At 41.2% G+C, this 14,864-nt stretch overlaps 1 protein-coding gene across 1 annotated transcript in view; it reads left to right on the top strand.

Moving 5' to 3' along the window:
• The window catches only part of DDAH1 (dimethylarginine dimethylaminohydrolase 1), a 158,323-nt gene that overhangs the window by 116,623 nt on the left and 26,836 nt on the right, over positions 1-14,864 (top strand). The window contains exons 3-4 of the mRNA XM_055402887.2: positions 2,073-2,146; positions 3,576-3,695. Of these exons, the coding sequence (XP_055258862.1) occupies positions 2,073-2,146; positions 3,576-3,695 (194 nt within the window). The remainder of the gene's footprint in view (positions 1-2,072; positions 2,147-3,575; positions 3,696-14,864) is intronic.

Below are 14,864 nucleotides of genomic sequence, written 5' to 3'. Positions count from 1 at the left end.
GTAAGGTGTTTATATTTGCATATAGTGTGTATAAATTTGCGTAATGAAGTAATTTTTTTTTAAATTTAAGTTGCTTCACTTCTTTTTTTAAGTAACTTTTGTTTGTTTGTTCGTTTTGGCTGTGCCATGCAGCATCAGGATCTTAGTTCCCCAACCAGTGATAAAACCCATGTTTGCTGCATTGGGAGCATGGAGTCTTAATCACTGAATTGCCAGGAAAGTCCCTAAGTGTTTTGTTTTTTTTTAATTCTGTGTAAATCTAATTTATAAATCTACACTTATCATAAGAGAATTAAGGAAACTTGTCTTTTTTATTTCAACTGACTTTTTTAATAAACAGATTAATACTTTTTGTCAAGGAAAGGACGAGTTGGACTGTGAAGAAAGCTGATCACCGAAGAATTGATGCTTTTGAACTGTGGTGCTGGAGAAGACTCTCGAGAGTCCCTTGGACTGCAAGGAGATCCAACCAGTCCATTCTAAAGGAGATCAATCCTGGGTGTTCATTGGAGGGACTGATGCTAGAGCTGAAACTCCAATACTTTGGCCACCTCATGCGACAAGTTGACTCACTGGAAGAGTCTGATGCTGGGCGGAATTGGGGGTGGGAGGAGACGGGGACGACCGAGAATGAGATGGCTGGATGGCATCACCGACTTGATGGACATGAGTTTGAGTGAACTCCGGGAGTTGGTGATGGACAGGGAGGCCTGGCGTGCTGTGGTTCATGGGGTCGCAAAGAGTCAGACACGACTGAGTGACTGAACTGAACTGAACTGAACTGAAAGGACCTTTCCCTTATTTAAGTTTTGATTTGTATGTAGTGAGTTTTCTTAAGGGACAATACAATCAGGCCATTACCCAAAACACTGTCAGTTTGCCACCAACAATTCTTGTGTCTGCCAACAGCATAAGCCAATGGAATTTTCATAACATCATTTGACCTATGTCTTTTACCCCTGTTATAAGGACACCATGAAGATTAAAGTTGTAACAGGTGTGAAGTCTATCAAGCAATTCTTTCTACATGGCTACAAGTGTACATGACTACACTGTTTATACTCGTTCTGGGGCAAAATATATACTGATTTCTCTTGGAATATATTTTCCACATTTCATGTAGAATTCTTTCCCAAAGAATTAAGGAAGGATAAGAACCCCTACACTTATGTATTGCCTAACTCTATCTATTATCATTGGTTTTTTGCCTATAACTAAAAGAGCAGTTTTACTTAATGCTTTGCTATCTGAGAAAAAAAAATTTTTTTTGTAGAATTTCAGAAAAGCCAAATAACTGGAAAGTTTCTTTCTCCGAAACTTTAGTGCTTTGTAGATAGATGTATTTGAGGGTTAATTTGAAATAAATAGGTGTGTTATTTTAAAGACAGCTCTTAGAGCTGAAGACCAGTCAGCACTAAACTCATTTTACTGAGATGGTTTCATCAGCCCTTACATCAACACTATGTTTTAAAAAAGAAAAAAAGGTATCTGACTCATCAAGACTGTATAGTAGTGTTCTTTTGGGTGAAAAAAAGGAAGTTCTGCTAACTTATTGCTATTAATTTCTGATTGCAGGTTATTAATATGTTTAATTCTGTTCTTTTCTAAATAAAAACCATATTATCTTATTGTGGTAAAATATACATAACATAAAATTTACCATTTAACTATTTTAAAATAGTTAAATACAGTTCAGGGGTATTAACTGCATTCATGTTTTGCAACCATCACCACCAGCCATCTCCAGCACTGTTTTGCCTTACCAAAATGAAACATCATACCCATTAAACACTGACTCGCTAGCGCCTGCTCAGTCCCCTCCCCCACATCAGCCCATCTCAACCACAATTCTATTGATACTTTCTGCCTCTATCAATTTGAAAGAGTTTATTTCTAATGGCAATAGTTTGAAATCATTTACATAAAGAGAGCAGGAGTCAGAGTACAAGTGGAGCTGACCTCTACGGTAGGAAAGAACTGTGTAATGCTTTAAAGTCTTTATTTATAGATAGAAAAATAGCATGTCATCACTGATGCTACCCACTCACTGTGTTCCATGACATTTATTTCAGGCAGAGAATTTTTTGTGGGCCTTTCTAAAAGGACAAATCAACGAGGTGCGGAAATCTTGGCTGATACTTTTAAGGTAGGTAAAGGATAATTTATGCCTGGCACAGAGTAACTACCTGATTAAATCAATATATCATGAATAATATTTTTGTCATGGGCTTTGCAAAATAACTCCTAATATTTGTATGTTTGCTAGAAGTTTTAGAAGCTGCTACTTCTAAGTCGCTTCAGTTGTGTCCGACCCTGTGCGACCCCATGGATGGCAGCCCACCAGGCAAGAATACTGGAGTGGATTGCCATTTCCTTCTCCAATGCGTGACAGTGAAGTTGCTCAGTTGTGTCCGACTCTTTGCGACCCCATGGACTGCAGTCCACCAGGCTCTCCGTCCATGGGATTCTCCAGGCAAGAGTACTGGAGTGGAATGCCATTGCCTTCTCCTATATTAAACCCAAATTTGTCTGCACTCCCTGAGGAGGCGGATGGGCACACGGGGCCGCTGCTGGTACCAAAGCTCTCCTTCCTCTTGGAGTCCAGTGGAAGGAAGGAAGTCCACTCTGGGTCTCTTTGTGGTTCCCATAAGTGTCAACTAGAAAAAGATGTACAACTTGAGAGTTGTAAGTTTCATTGGGGGCAAAATGAGGACTGCAGCACCAGACGCAGCATCTCAGAAGGCTCCGGCTCTGCTGATAAAGAATCCGCCTACAATGCGGGAGACCCGAGTTCGATCCCTGGGTCGGGAAGATCCCCTGGAGAAGGGAAAGGCTACCCACTCCAGTATTCTGGCCTGGAGAATTCCATGGACTGTGTAGTCTATGGAGTCGCAAAGAGTCGGACACAACTGAGCGACTTTCACTTCACTTTTAGAGGTTAGGACTTAATAAATAGGCTTCATGGGACTCCCACAGCAGCAACAGATAAAGTTATCATGGACATTCTGCTTTCTCCCAGTGCATAATCAATCATACAACCACTTGGCAGATATTCCCGACACAATTGATGACCAAAAAATGTATCTGGAGTCCCAGTTGTCTCTAAAATGAAATGTGGAATTTTTCAGATCGGAATTAAAGATCACCCACACTTGGCTGCCTACTGTGTGCTGGGCCTTGCACATACATCCTCCCAAGGTCCCTTTACTGATTTTGAGCAGATTGGCTCACCAGACTGCTAAGGAAGAGATGTAATCCCCAAGAAGCTGTTCCCTAGGACGATGTGAGGCTCTTGTTTGCACAGGATATTCAGACACATCCTTCTAGAGTAGCCCCCTCTGCAGGTCAGCCAGCAAAGCTGTTAAGGCAGTCACAGGTCAGGTAGGAGACTCTGCACTTCCTTCTTAGAAGCAGTCTTCATTTAACTGGAAATACCCAAACCTATGGGTCCCAGTTTTCCTTCCAGATGTTCAGGGACCCCAGCAGCCTCCTGGGGAGCAAGAATGTTTTGAGCAAGTTTGAACGGGTTTTAGAGTTATTCTGCCATGACAAACTGCTTTCTCTCATATGCATAGGACTATGCAGTCTCCACGGTCCCCGTGGTGGATGCTTTACACTTGAAGAGTTTCTGCAGCATGGCTGGGCCTAACCTAATCGCTATTGGATCCAGTGAATCTGCACAGAAGGCCCTCAAGGTAAATGTAAAACTTTGCTCTTTCGAAATGCAGTATGCACTGCCTACCACATGGTTTTTCTAATACTGTCTACTGGACAGACAGCAACCAAGGGTAGCAGGGAGAGAACAAGCTGTTACTTGAGCTTTCTCTGATTTACACCATCATGACCTCACATTTATTAGGAACCATGGAAAGACATGGGAATACCAGACCACCTGACCTGCCTCTTGAGAAACCTGTATGCAGGTCAGGAAGCAACAGTTAGAACTGGTCATGGAACAACAGACCGGTTCCAAATAGGAAAAGGAGTACATCAAGGTTGTATATTGTCACCCTGCTTATTTAACTTATATGCAGAGTACATCATGAGGAATGCTGGGCTGGAAGAAGCACCAGCTGGAATCAAGATTGCTGGGAGAAATATCAATAACCTCAGATATGCAGATGACACCACCCTTATGGCAGAAAGTGAAGAGGAACTCAAAAGCCTCTTGATGAAAGTGAAAGAGGAGAGTGAAAAGTTTGGCTTGAAGCTCAATATTCAGAAAACGAAGATCATGGCCTCTGGTCCCATCACTTCATGGGAAATAGATGGGGAAAGAGTGGAAACAGTGTCAGACTTTATTTTTTTGGGCTCCAAAATCACTGCAGATGCTGATTGCAGCCATGAAATTAAAAGACGCTTACTCCTTGGAAGGAAAGTTATGACCAACCTAGAGAGCATATTAAAAAGCAGAGACATTACTTTGCCAACCAAGGTCCGTCTAGTCAAGGCTATGGTTTTTCCCGTGGTCATGTATGGATGTGAGAGTTGGACTGTGAAGAAAGCTGATCGCCGAAGAATTGATGCTTTTGAACTGTGGTGCTGGAGAAGACTTTTGAGAGTCCCTTGGACTGCAAGGAGATCCAACCAGTCCATTCTAAAGGAGATCAATCCTGGGTGTTCATTGGAAGGACTGATGCTAAAGCTGAAACTGCAATACTCTGGCCACCTCATGCGACGAGTTGACTCACTGGAAAAGAGTCTGATGCTAGGAGGGATTGAGGGTGGGAGGAGACGGGGACAACAGAGAATGAGATGGCTGGATGGCATCACTGACTCGATGGACATGAGTTTGAGTGAACTCCGGGAGTTGGTGATGGACAGGGAGGCCTGGCGTGCTGTGATTCATGGGGTCGCAGTGTCGGACACGACTGAGCGACTGAACTGAACTGAACTGATGGGTTTTCCTTGTGGTTCATCTGGTAAAGAATCTGCCTGCAGTGTGGGAGACCTGGGTTCGATCCCTGGATTGGGAAGATCTCCTGGAGAAGGGAAAGGCTACCCACTCCAGTATTCTGGCCAGGAGAATTCCATGGACTGTATAGTCAATGGGGTCGCAAATAGTCGAACACAACTGAGTGACTTTCACTTTCACTTTTATGACCACTTAGTACGTACTGTTACTCTGAGTAAATAAGTACTTGTTGTTCAGTTGTTAAGTCATGTCTGACTCTTTGCAACCCCGTAGACTGTAGCCCACCAGGTTCCTCTGTCCATGGGGATTTCCAGGCAAGAATACTAGAGTGGGTTGCCATTTCCTTCTCCAAGTAAGTACTTAGTAAGTACTCTTCCTGGAAAATACACCTATCAGAAGAGTTCTTCACTAATGAACCATTCTTCCTCACACACCAGGTTTCCTGGAAAGAAACAACTCATCAAAGTTATTTCTTCTGAGGAAAAGGAGGGCATTCCACCAGCAGAGTTCTTTATAATGTTTTATCTCTTAACTCAGGTAATTGGTACACAGAGTCGTTACGTTATTCTTATCCTTTTGTACTTCTGAACTATGTCATAATAATCTTTTAGAAAGTTGTGATTCAGAAGTACCTAAAAATTTTAAAGTCTCCATTTGCAGTGGAATACTTAAATTTTAGGAAAGCCATTTTTCTCATTTCACAGATAGGAATCGGAAAGTCCAGAAAAATTACTACTTACTTTGGGTCACACAGCTAGATGGAGAGTAGACGTCATTGATAATGAAGATTTTCTATTGTTATAGTGCTTTCCTGTTCAAAGACACCTTCCTTCTCTGTAGCTAATAACCCTGGGAGATGATCTGGACACTTCATAAGGGCAAAGACCTTGTCCATTTTGGTCACTATTGTGCCCCTTTATGTTTGGCCCAAGGTGGTCCCTAAATAAATATCTGGCTCACAATGAATAAATGAATGAGGGAAGTGACTTTATCTCCATTTTGCAGTTAAGAACTAATGGCTCACCCCAGATCACAAAGCTAATACTAAAAGGTGGGCTGGGACTACTTTTTGCCCCTTCCTCTCAAGTGGTCCTGCATGACATGTGACTTACTAAAGGACCAAGGCAGGAATTTCCCTGACAGTCTAGTGATTAAGACTCTGTGTTCCCAATGCAGAGGGCACAAGTTTGATTCCTGTTCAGGGAACTAAGATGGGCTTCCCAGGTGACTCAGTGGTAAAAGAATCTGCCTCCCAATGCAGGAGCCACAGGAGATGAGGGTTCAATCCCTGGGTCAGGAAGATCCCCTGGAGATGGAAATGGCAACCCATTTCAGTATTCTTGCTGGGATAATCCCATGGACAGAGGAGCCTGGAGGACTACATTCCATGGGGTTGCGAAGAACATGGTTGAAGAAATTTAGCACTCACACAGGCAGAAAACTAAGATACTCCATGCAGCACAGCTCGGCCAAAAACTAAAAGTAAAGAACCAAGACAGAAATTTCTCTTAGGCAAAGAGAGGAAATTTGTGTGCTCCAAGGTACACAGTTTATTTGTTTGCCCTATCTGGTCTTAACTCTTCTACCTCAGGGCTGGGCTTGGTATGGTTTGCTGGGAAGCAACCTCTGCCTCCCAATTGCTGACTTTCTGCTTTGCATTATCTGCAAGTTCTTTCAGTCAGTGAACTTGGCCTTTCTTTCTTCCCTTTCCCAGACTGTATCTCTGATTATATTCCTAGGACCTTTAACAATTGTTGCTGAATAATCTACTTTGGATTTTGAGTTTAGTGGCTTTTTCTATATTTCCTTTAGAGAATCTTTTTTGTTCTGTTTCATCTGGAAGCCTGTGTCAACTTTCTGCATATAAAAAAAGAAATGATGCCTTGAAAGAAAATATTTGATGAATGATGTCATTCAGAAGATCTAGGAAGATTGATTTCTCTCCTCAGGGACTAACTATGATGTCTTCCCATGGCAGCTGGGTTGGCCTGCATGTGTCTGAAATTGATTACAAGTAAAGGAGAAGGCTGAAGTTGTCCATGCTGTGCCTTTGTGTAAATCAGCAGAAAGAACCTCCTCTGGGTAGACAAACTAGAAAAAGTAGTTTCATCTGCCATTCTGGGTAAACTAGGTTCCTAAATTAAATAAAATTGGTCTCTAACTCAGTAGGTCTCTAACGCAAATTGGTCCCTAATTTAATCTAGAGAAACTAACATGTAATAAACTAAGAGATAACACAATATGGTTAACTAGCACTCAGTTATATGAAATAGCCCTAATTGTTATTAGAAGAGAAGAAGAAACTCCTTGAGGTCTAGATATTCAGAGAAAACTTCATGAAGAAAATGTGGCTTGATGAGGGTCTTGAAGGGTTTGTCAGAGTGGGATTCAGTGAAAGAGAGTTCCAGGTGGGGACAGGAAATAAGCAAAGACTAAGCACAGTATATTCATGAGATGTAACCAAACTATCCCAACTAATAAAGAGTTTTCTTGTGGGTTCCAAGGGACACAGCTGGATGGGGCAGATGATGTCTGAAGAGGTAGGGACATAAAAGTGAGCAAAAGAATGAGTTTATCTCCATGAAGTAGAAGTCTGGTTATCTATAGGCTCTGAGCAGAAGAAGCTGTATTGCTGCAAAGCTGTTGGACCATCCCTCCTTTTGCAAAATATTAAATGGAGAGGGAAGGCCCTGTGGTCAAAAAATGGCAACTGATGACCTGGAAAAAGAAAGCCAAGCCTCAAGTTCCATTCTATGCCTTGGCTGCTCACTCACATTTCTCCATTAACCATTTCATTTCCATTGTCAAGTCCTCTAAGACCACATCTTTTAAGAGCATCCCATGAGGGTTTTATAGTCCTCCTTCCTTTAGAGTTCATTTGAGTCATTGTTAATAATGATGTTCATTCTATGCTTGAAACCTTCTGTGTCAGAAACTATAAATAATTCTGACTAGAAAGACATTCTTTGGAGACTGAATTTTCCATCAGAAAATGTGCTTCATAAACCATGGGCCTGTGGAGTTGGCCAGTGCCCACCTGCCATGTTCCTAGCATCAAAAAGGTCCTCTTCCCTGGTAGCCAAAGTAGGAGTACAAAGTAAACTGAAAACTAATGAGATCTCCATGAGGGTCAGAAATAAGTGGGTTGGTGAAATTCAGATTTAGTGAATTGAACTGGTTATCTGAGAACAGTTTAGGCACCTGTATTAAATCAATGAATAAAATCGATGGTGGGTAAGTCCTACTGTTAATTTAGACATATAAATACTGATATAGACAGGCAGGAAGACAAATGGACAGACAAATACGTCATTTACAAGTAATGAAATTGTGTATTTTTTTTTTCCACTTCACAAGTGAAAATACTGAGAACAGACAAAACAAGGCATTTTGAATAGGATCTCATGGTTTCAGAATCAGATTTACTGGACCCAGCTTCTGCTGGCCCCAGTTGCCCAGCCCACTCCATAGCCATTCTTTTTCTATTGGAAAGGCTTTTCTAATTATTTTGCCATGGATTGGTTCTAGCTAAGCTCCCTCTTTCTCTTCCCCTCTCTCCAACTATTCCTCTCTTCCCATTTATTGCTGGTTATCAGTATCTGATCTGTATCAGGGGAGATGTGAGTTTGGTCCCAGATATCTGTTTCTCCTTCGTAAATCTTGATGTCTCAGTCTTGTCTCCATAGAGAAGCCCCTGGCCACTTGGGCATCACTTTGAAGGGCGTAGCATTTAAACAGGGGTGAATTGTGCCTTTCTGTGCTACACACTGAAAACCTGATTGCTTCCCACATCTGTCACTGCTCTCTGAGTACTTGCTTCCTTCAGAGTCTTTAAAACTACTTCTTGCATATTCATGCAAAGCTGAGAGCCCAAGGGTTTCCCGGTAGTCTTACTGCATTTGAAACACTTTATAACGGGTTGCAAAGTCTATTCTTGGTTAATGAAGTGGGTTCTTATGGAGATAGTCATCATACCTCTCTAGGCTGTAGGAGATTTAATAATGTATGCATTATCTGCTGCTGCTGCTGCTAAGTCACTTCAGTCGTGTCCGACTCTATGTGACCCCATAGACGGAAGCCCACCAGGCTCCCCCGTCCCTGGGATTCTCCAGGCAAGAACACTGGAGTGAGTTGCCATTTCCTCCTCCAATGTGTGAAAGTGAAAAGTGAAAGTGAAGTCGCTCAGTCGTGTCCAACCCTCAGCGACCCCACGGACTGCAGCCTACCAGGCTCCTCCGTCCGTGGGATTTTCTAGGCAAGAGCACTGGAGTGGCTTGCCATTGCCTTCTCTGATGCATTGTCTACTTAAATGAAATAATCCATCCAACATGATTTTAGCAACTCTCTGCTAAAAAGCCCAGAATGTATTTAACGCAGGGTATATTTAATACACTTTTAATACAGTTTGTCTAACATAGGAAAGAAAGAAAGGAGGACCTATCATTACCACATTTTACCATTGATGTGGCCAAAGTACTGGCAATTAGGTTGACTTGAAATTACTATAAATATTAGATACCAGGTCTTACCCTAGAAATACTATTAGCTAAGCAAAATTAGCCTTTAGAGCAACCTGCCCTTGCTATACTTTTTCTCCTTCACTTTTCATCATTCCCTTCATGCCCCTGGGCAATCACCACCTTCATCCTGCTCCTCTAGCTATAAAAAAAAATAATATAAGTGTAATTAATTTATGTTCAGGCAGTAGATCCACTAGTACTCTTCCAGGAGGAATGTTTGTCTATTCAAAGACGATGAGAACTCCAGTTGCTGCACAGCTGGAGCTTCGAGTCACAAATGTAATTTGAGCAACAGAAGCCAACCTCCAGATAACACATATTCTCTTATCTCATTCATTTAAAGTTAAACAAGAGATAAAACTGGAGTGGGTAGCCATTCCCTTCTCCAGGGGATCTTTCCAACCCAGGGAATCAAACCTGGGTCTTCCACATTGTAGGCAGATTCTTCACCTTCTGAGCCACCAGGGAAGCCCAGAGATCAAACCACTCTATGCTATTAGCAGTCTATGCTATTAGTAGTTAATTCAAGAGGGAGGGAGTCATGGTGTGCAGGGCCATCTTGTATGTTATACTTTAATTTTTAAAGATTAGTAAAAATACATATATTGTTGGAAATGGGCTGTGATTAACTTACAGAAATAATCCTTCGGTAGCTGAGTCTAAGTCTCAAATCTTTGCTTTACCTTCCATGTGATATCTTTTAATAAGGAAAAAAAAGGCAAACTTTATATACCCCTTGACTAATATCTCCCCATTTCTCCTCGCCTGCCAGTCTTTGTAAACCTTAAAGAAAGATAAATATATATAGTCCTTTATATGTCAGTAAAGCTGGGGAGGGAAAAAAACATAATAAAGAGTAGATTTGCACTACATCTCACCTGTTCTTTTTCTATATCCCTGCCAAAATCGACTGGCTTTCCAGGAACCTGGATTAATTACATGCTCTCTGTCACAGGAGGACAGATCATAATTCTCACCATCGGGAGGGGCTCTCAGTAATAATTTTTAACCCAGTCTTCTTGGTAGCATTTAGTCTTCCAGCCAACTGGGAGTAAGAGAAAGGAAGGACAAAGAGAGGGAGTGAAGAAGAGAGGGAAAGGAGGTGGGGAAGAGTGACGCTTAGCTAAAACAATCAGATGAGGAAGCTGCTGCCCTCCCCAAGTTCAGAGCTCCAGGGACTTGTGGTAGTGACATGTTGAGGGGTGTGCCATAAGCTGGCCAGCAGGCAAGAGGCATATCCCCACCTTCCTAACTTAAGCCCACACAGGAGACCAGGTATTTTTCTCCTTTCAGCATCTGCAGTTTTGTTTAGTGACCTTTCTTTTATTACTAATTTTATTCTTTTGTATCACAATGAATTACTGTTTAAGATTTTTAATAGAAATACTAAAAGGATGTGGTAAGAAAAGAATTATGAGATCACCACTCTATTTTTTCTGCCTTTGTCACATAAATGGAGCTGAAATGTAGTACATGGAATTCCAGTAGACTTGTAATTTTAAATTAAAAAGATCATAATGCATCTGGACGGAAATGTCTTTAAGTTTTTTATGTTTCCTGAAATAACAAATTGCATTTGTAAGATTCCTTGAATGAGGACACAGGCTGCTTGCTCTGAGCTCATTTAAATTGCATAGGATACAGTGTGTTTTTCTTTTGTATGACTAACTATATAGTAGAGGTCACTCAGTATTTCCTCTCATTTTGACTCAGCTTCAGCATTGATTTTATGTCCAAAAATGTCCATGTTATTTTATAGGTGGTCATTTAAAAAATGAAAATGGAAAAAGTCCTTAATGTTTTTGGATTTTGTATGTTTTTTTAATCGCCTGGAATTTCCTTTAATGACAACTGGAACAGCAATAGCAAAAACCAAAAGACAGACAGAGAGCTAACCAGTATCAACAGCATGATTGAAATGGAAAAATAAAGACTTTGCATTTTCAGTTGCCGTCACAGGGAATTACAGTCTGTAGCCACAAGATTTCCCACTTTGTATCTCTACTGTGAAGGACAAATTGACAATCCATCATAGGTTTGATTCAGTCTTATTTTTGGGTTTTCTGTTCCAATTGTATTCACCAGATTCACAATAATCTTTTAAAAAATAATCAACCGTGCCTGAATTAAGAAATTAAAACACAAAACCAAATAGACTCTGAGTTTGTAACAACTGTTTATGCTCCTTTTCCTGGCAGCAGTTGGCTTATCTGACAGTATTCCCAGAGCTGTGTGCCAACAAGGCTGGGGTGGCCAAATAAAATGCTTTGGCATGAGAGGGCAATAAATAATCTGAAGCTCGGAGACCAAAACAACCTTGCTGTATATCAACACTAATCCCAAGCAAGGCAGGAAGAAAGCAAAATTGGCCAAGTAGGAGAAAGGGAACAATAATGTGTTTTTTTCTCTTGAGCTTTCAAGAAAATGTCAAAGAGGAAAAAAAGGAAGAAATAATATTTAAAAGGCTGTTCATTCTATCCATTATATAATGGACATCAAAAAGTACTTAGCAAACTCTATGGGATGTCGTTGGGGGAACTCAAGTACTTGTTTGGAGGTTGAACAAATGGTCTTTTAAGGGTTCTTTCGATCCAAAACTCCTGCTCATGAAAGAAAAAGCCTCTGAGTGACCTTGAATTAGTGATTCCTGGTAAAAGATGTGGTTTAAAACTTTCTGAAAACACATTGTCCTGTCCCTGTCTCAGAAAACTCTGATGTTCTAAGTCTGGGATCCAGTCTGGCCCTCTGCATTTTTTTTTTAAATTTATTATTGAGGTATAGTTGATTTACAGTGTTGTGCTAATTGGTGCTATACAGCAGAATGATTCAGTTATATATATATATACACACATATATGCTGCTGCTGCTGCTAAGTCGCTTCAGTCGTGTCCGACTCTGTGCGACCCCATAGACGCATAGACGGCAGCCCACCAGGCTCCCCCGTCCCTGGGATTCTCCAGACAAAAATACTGGAGTGGGTTGCCATTTCCTTCTCCAATGCATGAAAGTGAAAAGTGAAAGTGAAGTCGCTCAGTCGTGTCTGACTTTTCGCGACCCCATGGACTGCAGCCTACCAGGTTCCTCCGTCCATGGGATTTTCCAGGCAAGAGTACTGGAGTGGGGTGCCATCGCCTTCTCCGACATACATATATATGTATAAATACATTCCTTTTCATATTCTTTCCCATTATGGTTTATCACAGGATATTGAATATAGTTCCCTATAAGAAGTATAAGTAGTACCTTATTATTTATCCATTCAATATATAATAGTTTGCATCTGCTAATCCCCAACTCTCAAACTTCCCCACACTGCCCCTCTCCCTCTTGGCAACCACAAGTCTGTCCTCTACCAGGCATCTATATTTTCAAAAGTTCCATAGGTGATTCTGGCACACAGACTAAGTTGAAAGCCACTGCCTTCAAGAATTTCTACAACTTACAAAATCACTTAACTTATGATCCTGAATAATATGCACCTGAAGAAGCCAATCACTATGTCTATAATAGAGGTACAAAAGAACATCCTCCAAGTAGCATTAAAAGTTAAAGTATCCAAATCAAAAACCATCAAAAGTCAGAAACTTCTTACTCTTTTCATGCCAAGAGCTCAACGTTGTACAACTTAAAATATTAATACAATACCTAACTAGGTAATAACTTGAATGCCATCATTCAATCCATTTGACATGTTAAACTTCTTTATTAAAATATTCTGAGTTATCAAAAATCACTAATGTTATCATTTTCTGAGAATAGAAAATTTGCATTTGACTCATGCTTCCCAAACCCTACCCCCAACACACACATATACACACATACACAAAGAAAAATCTAACAACAGTACCTTATCTTGAGGTACAGAGATTTATGCCAAAGAGAAAAAAAGACTAAACTTCATATTTTTACTGATATTAGAGAAAAAACTTACTTTACAAACAAAATCATATGTTGATTTGACTGAAGAAGCACAGTTGTTTAAAGGGCCAAAATGGATTTGAGGGCAAAGCAAAGAACTTAGAGTCCAAATTCACAGGTTGTCCTTCTGGCTCTGCCTCCAGCTCTCCCTGTGTGACCCCGTCTCCACTAGGCAATCTCATCCTGAAAAAACAAAGTTCAATCAGCCTCTCCAAGGAATGAGAGCTTCATTCCTCCCCGCTTGAAATTTCATGACAGGCAGTCAAGGTGAAGAACTATGTCTCAAGCTTGGCAAAAAGTAGCAACCATTTAATTAGAAAGCACTCAGTGATATAGATAGTTCCAAAGTGGGTTCACTGTAGACTCTTGACCATTGTGACATGGTCCTTTCAGTGGCAGTAAGTGATAGAACACTTATACTTAGCTGAACGTGTTGATGCTGGCTTGAGGATAGAAAACTGCAGAAGACTCCATCCTAGTTCCATCTCTCTTTGAGGAGGCTTCAACTGAGTATGTAACTATTAAACTGGATATCTAACAAAATCATCATTTCCTAATTCATACATAAAAATCTGATAGAAAAAAAGGTAAGGTTTCCAAAACCTCTTATTGTTGTCTCTTCTGCAAAAAGACTTTTCAAAAGGCAGATGAAAGAAAAGGCAATTGAAAAGAGATTGCATGTGTGCTAAGTCGCTTCAGTCATGTCCAACTCTGTGCAACCCTATAGGCTATAGCGTACCAGGCTCCTCTGCTCATGGGATTCTGGAGGTAAGAATACTGCAGTGGGTGGTCAAGCCCTCCTCCAGGGTATCTTTCAACCCAGGGATCACACCTGTGTCTCTTGTCTCCTGCATTGGCAGGCGGGTTCTTTACCACTAGTGCCCCCTGCTGCTGCTGCTGCTAAGTCACTTCAGTCCCCTGGGAAGCCCCTAAAAAGAGATTACAGTTGAGTTTGAAGTTAGGGCTTCTTGAGCATCATACAGCAATTTAGCAGCAACTGTATGAAAGATAAGAGTCTCACACACAGGGAACATGGAGGAGGATGCCCTCAAGGCCTCTCCAGCTGAACTGGAGAAACAGGACAGTGCCAGTGTAAGATAAGGCAAATGCCTGCTAAATGGTGCAGGGTCCTAGTAGAGGTAGTGGGAGTTCCAAGGATAGAGTGATCACAGGAGGAGGGAACCAAAGTCCGAGTGCACCTGAACAAACAGCAAGACAGACGGACAGACACAGGGGATGAGTGTTCGCTGTAGATGGACGACGGGGGGAATATCTATTTTATAATCAACAGATGATGTGCAAGGACAGGAAGAGAATTAAGGTCTAAGAAATAAGCTGGGGCTAGTCCAAAAGTAAAGGAATTGGAGTCTTCTTATCTGCAGGCTATGGGAAGCCACTCGATTTTTTAGCAAAGGTGTAAAAGGTGGTATTTCAGAGAGATCTGTCTGATGTTATGCCTAGAATGATTTAACAGGAAGATCAGGGGTAATAAAGCTAGTCAGGAAGCATCA

Source organism: Moschus berezovskii, chromosome 4, assembly GCF_049115385.1.
Source record: "Moschus berezovskii isolate FMDL1 chromosome 4, NW_MosBer_1.0, whole genome shotgun sequence".
NCBI classification, from domain to species: domain Eukaryota; kingdom Metazoa; phylum Chordata; class Mammalia; order Artiodactyla; family Moschidae; genus Moschus; species Moschus berezovskii.
This window is presented reverse-complemented; position numbering and strand designations above follow the sequence as displayed.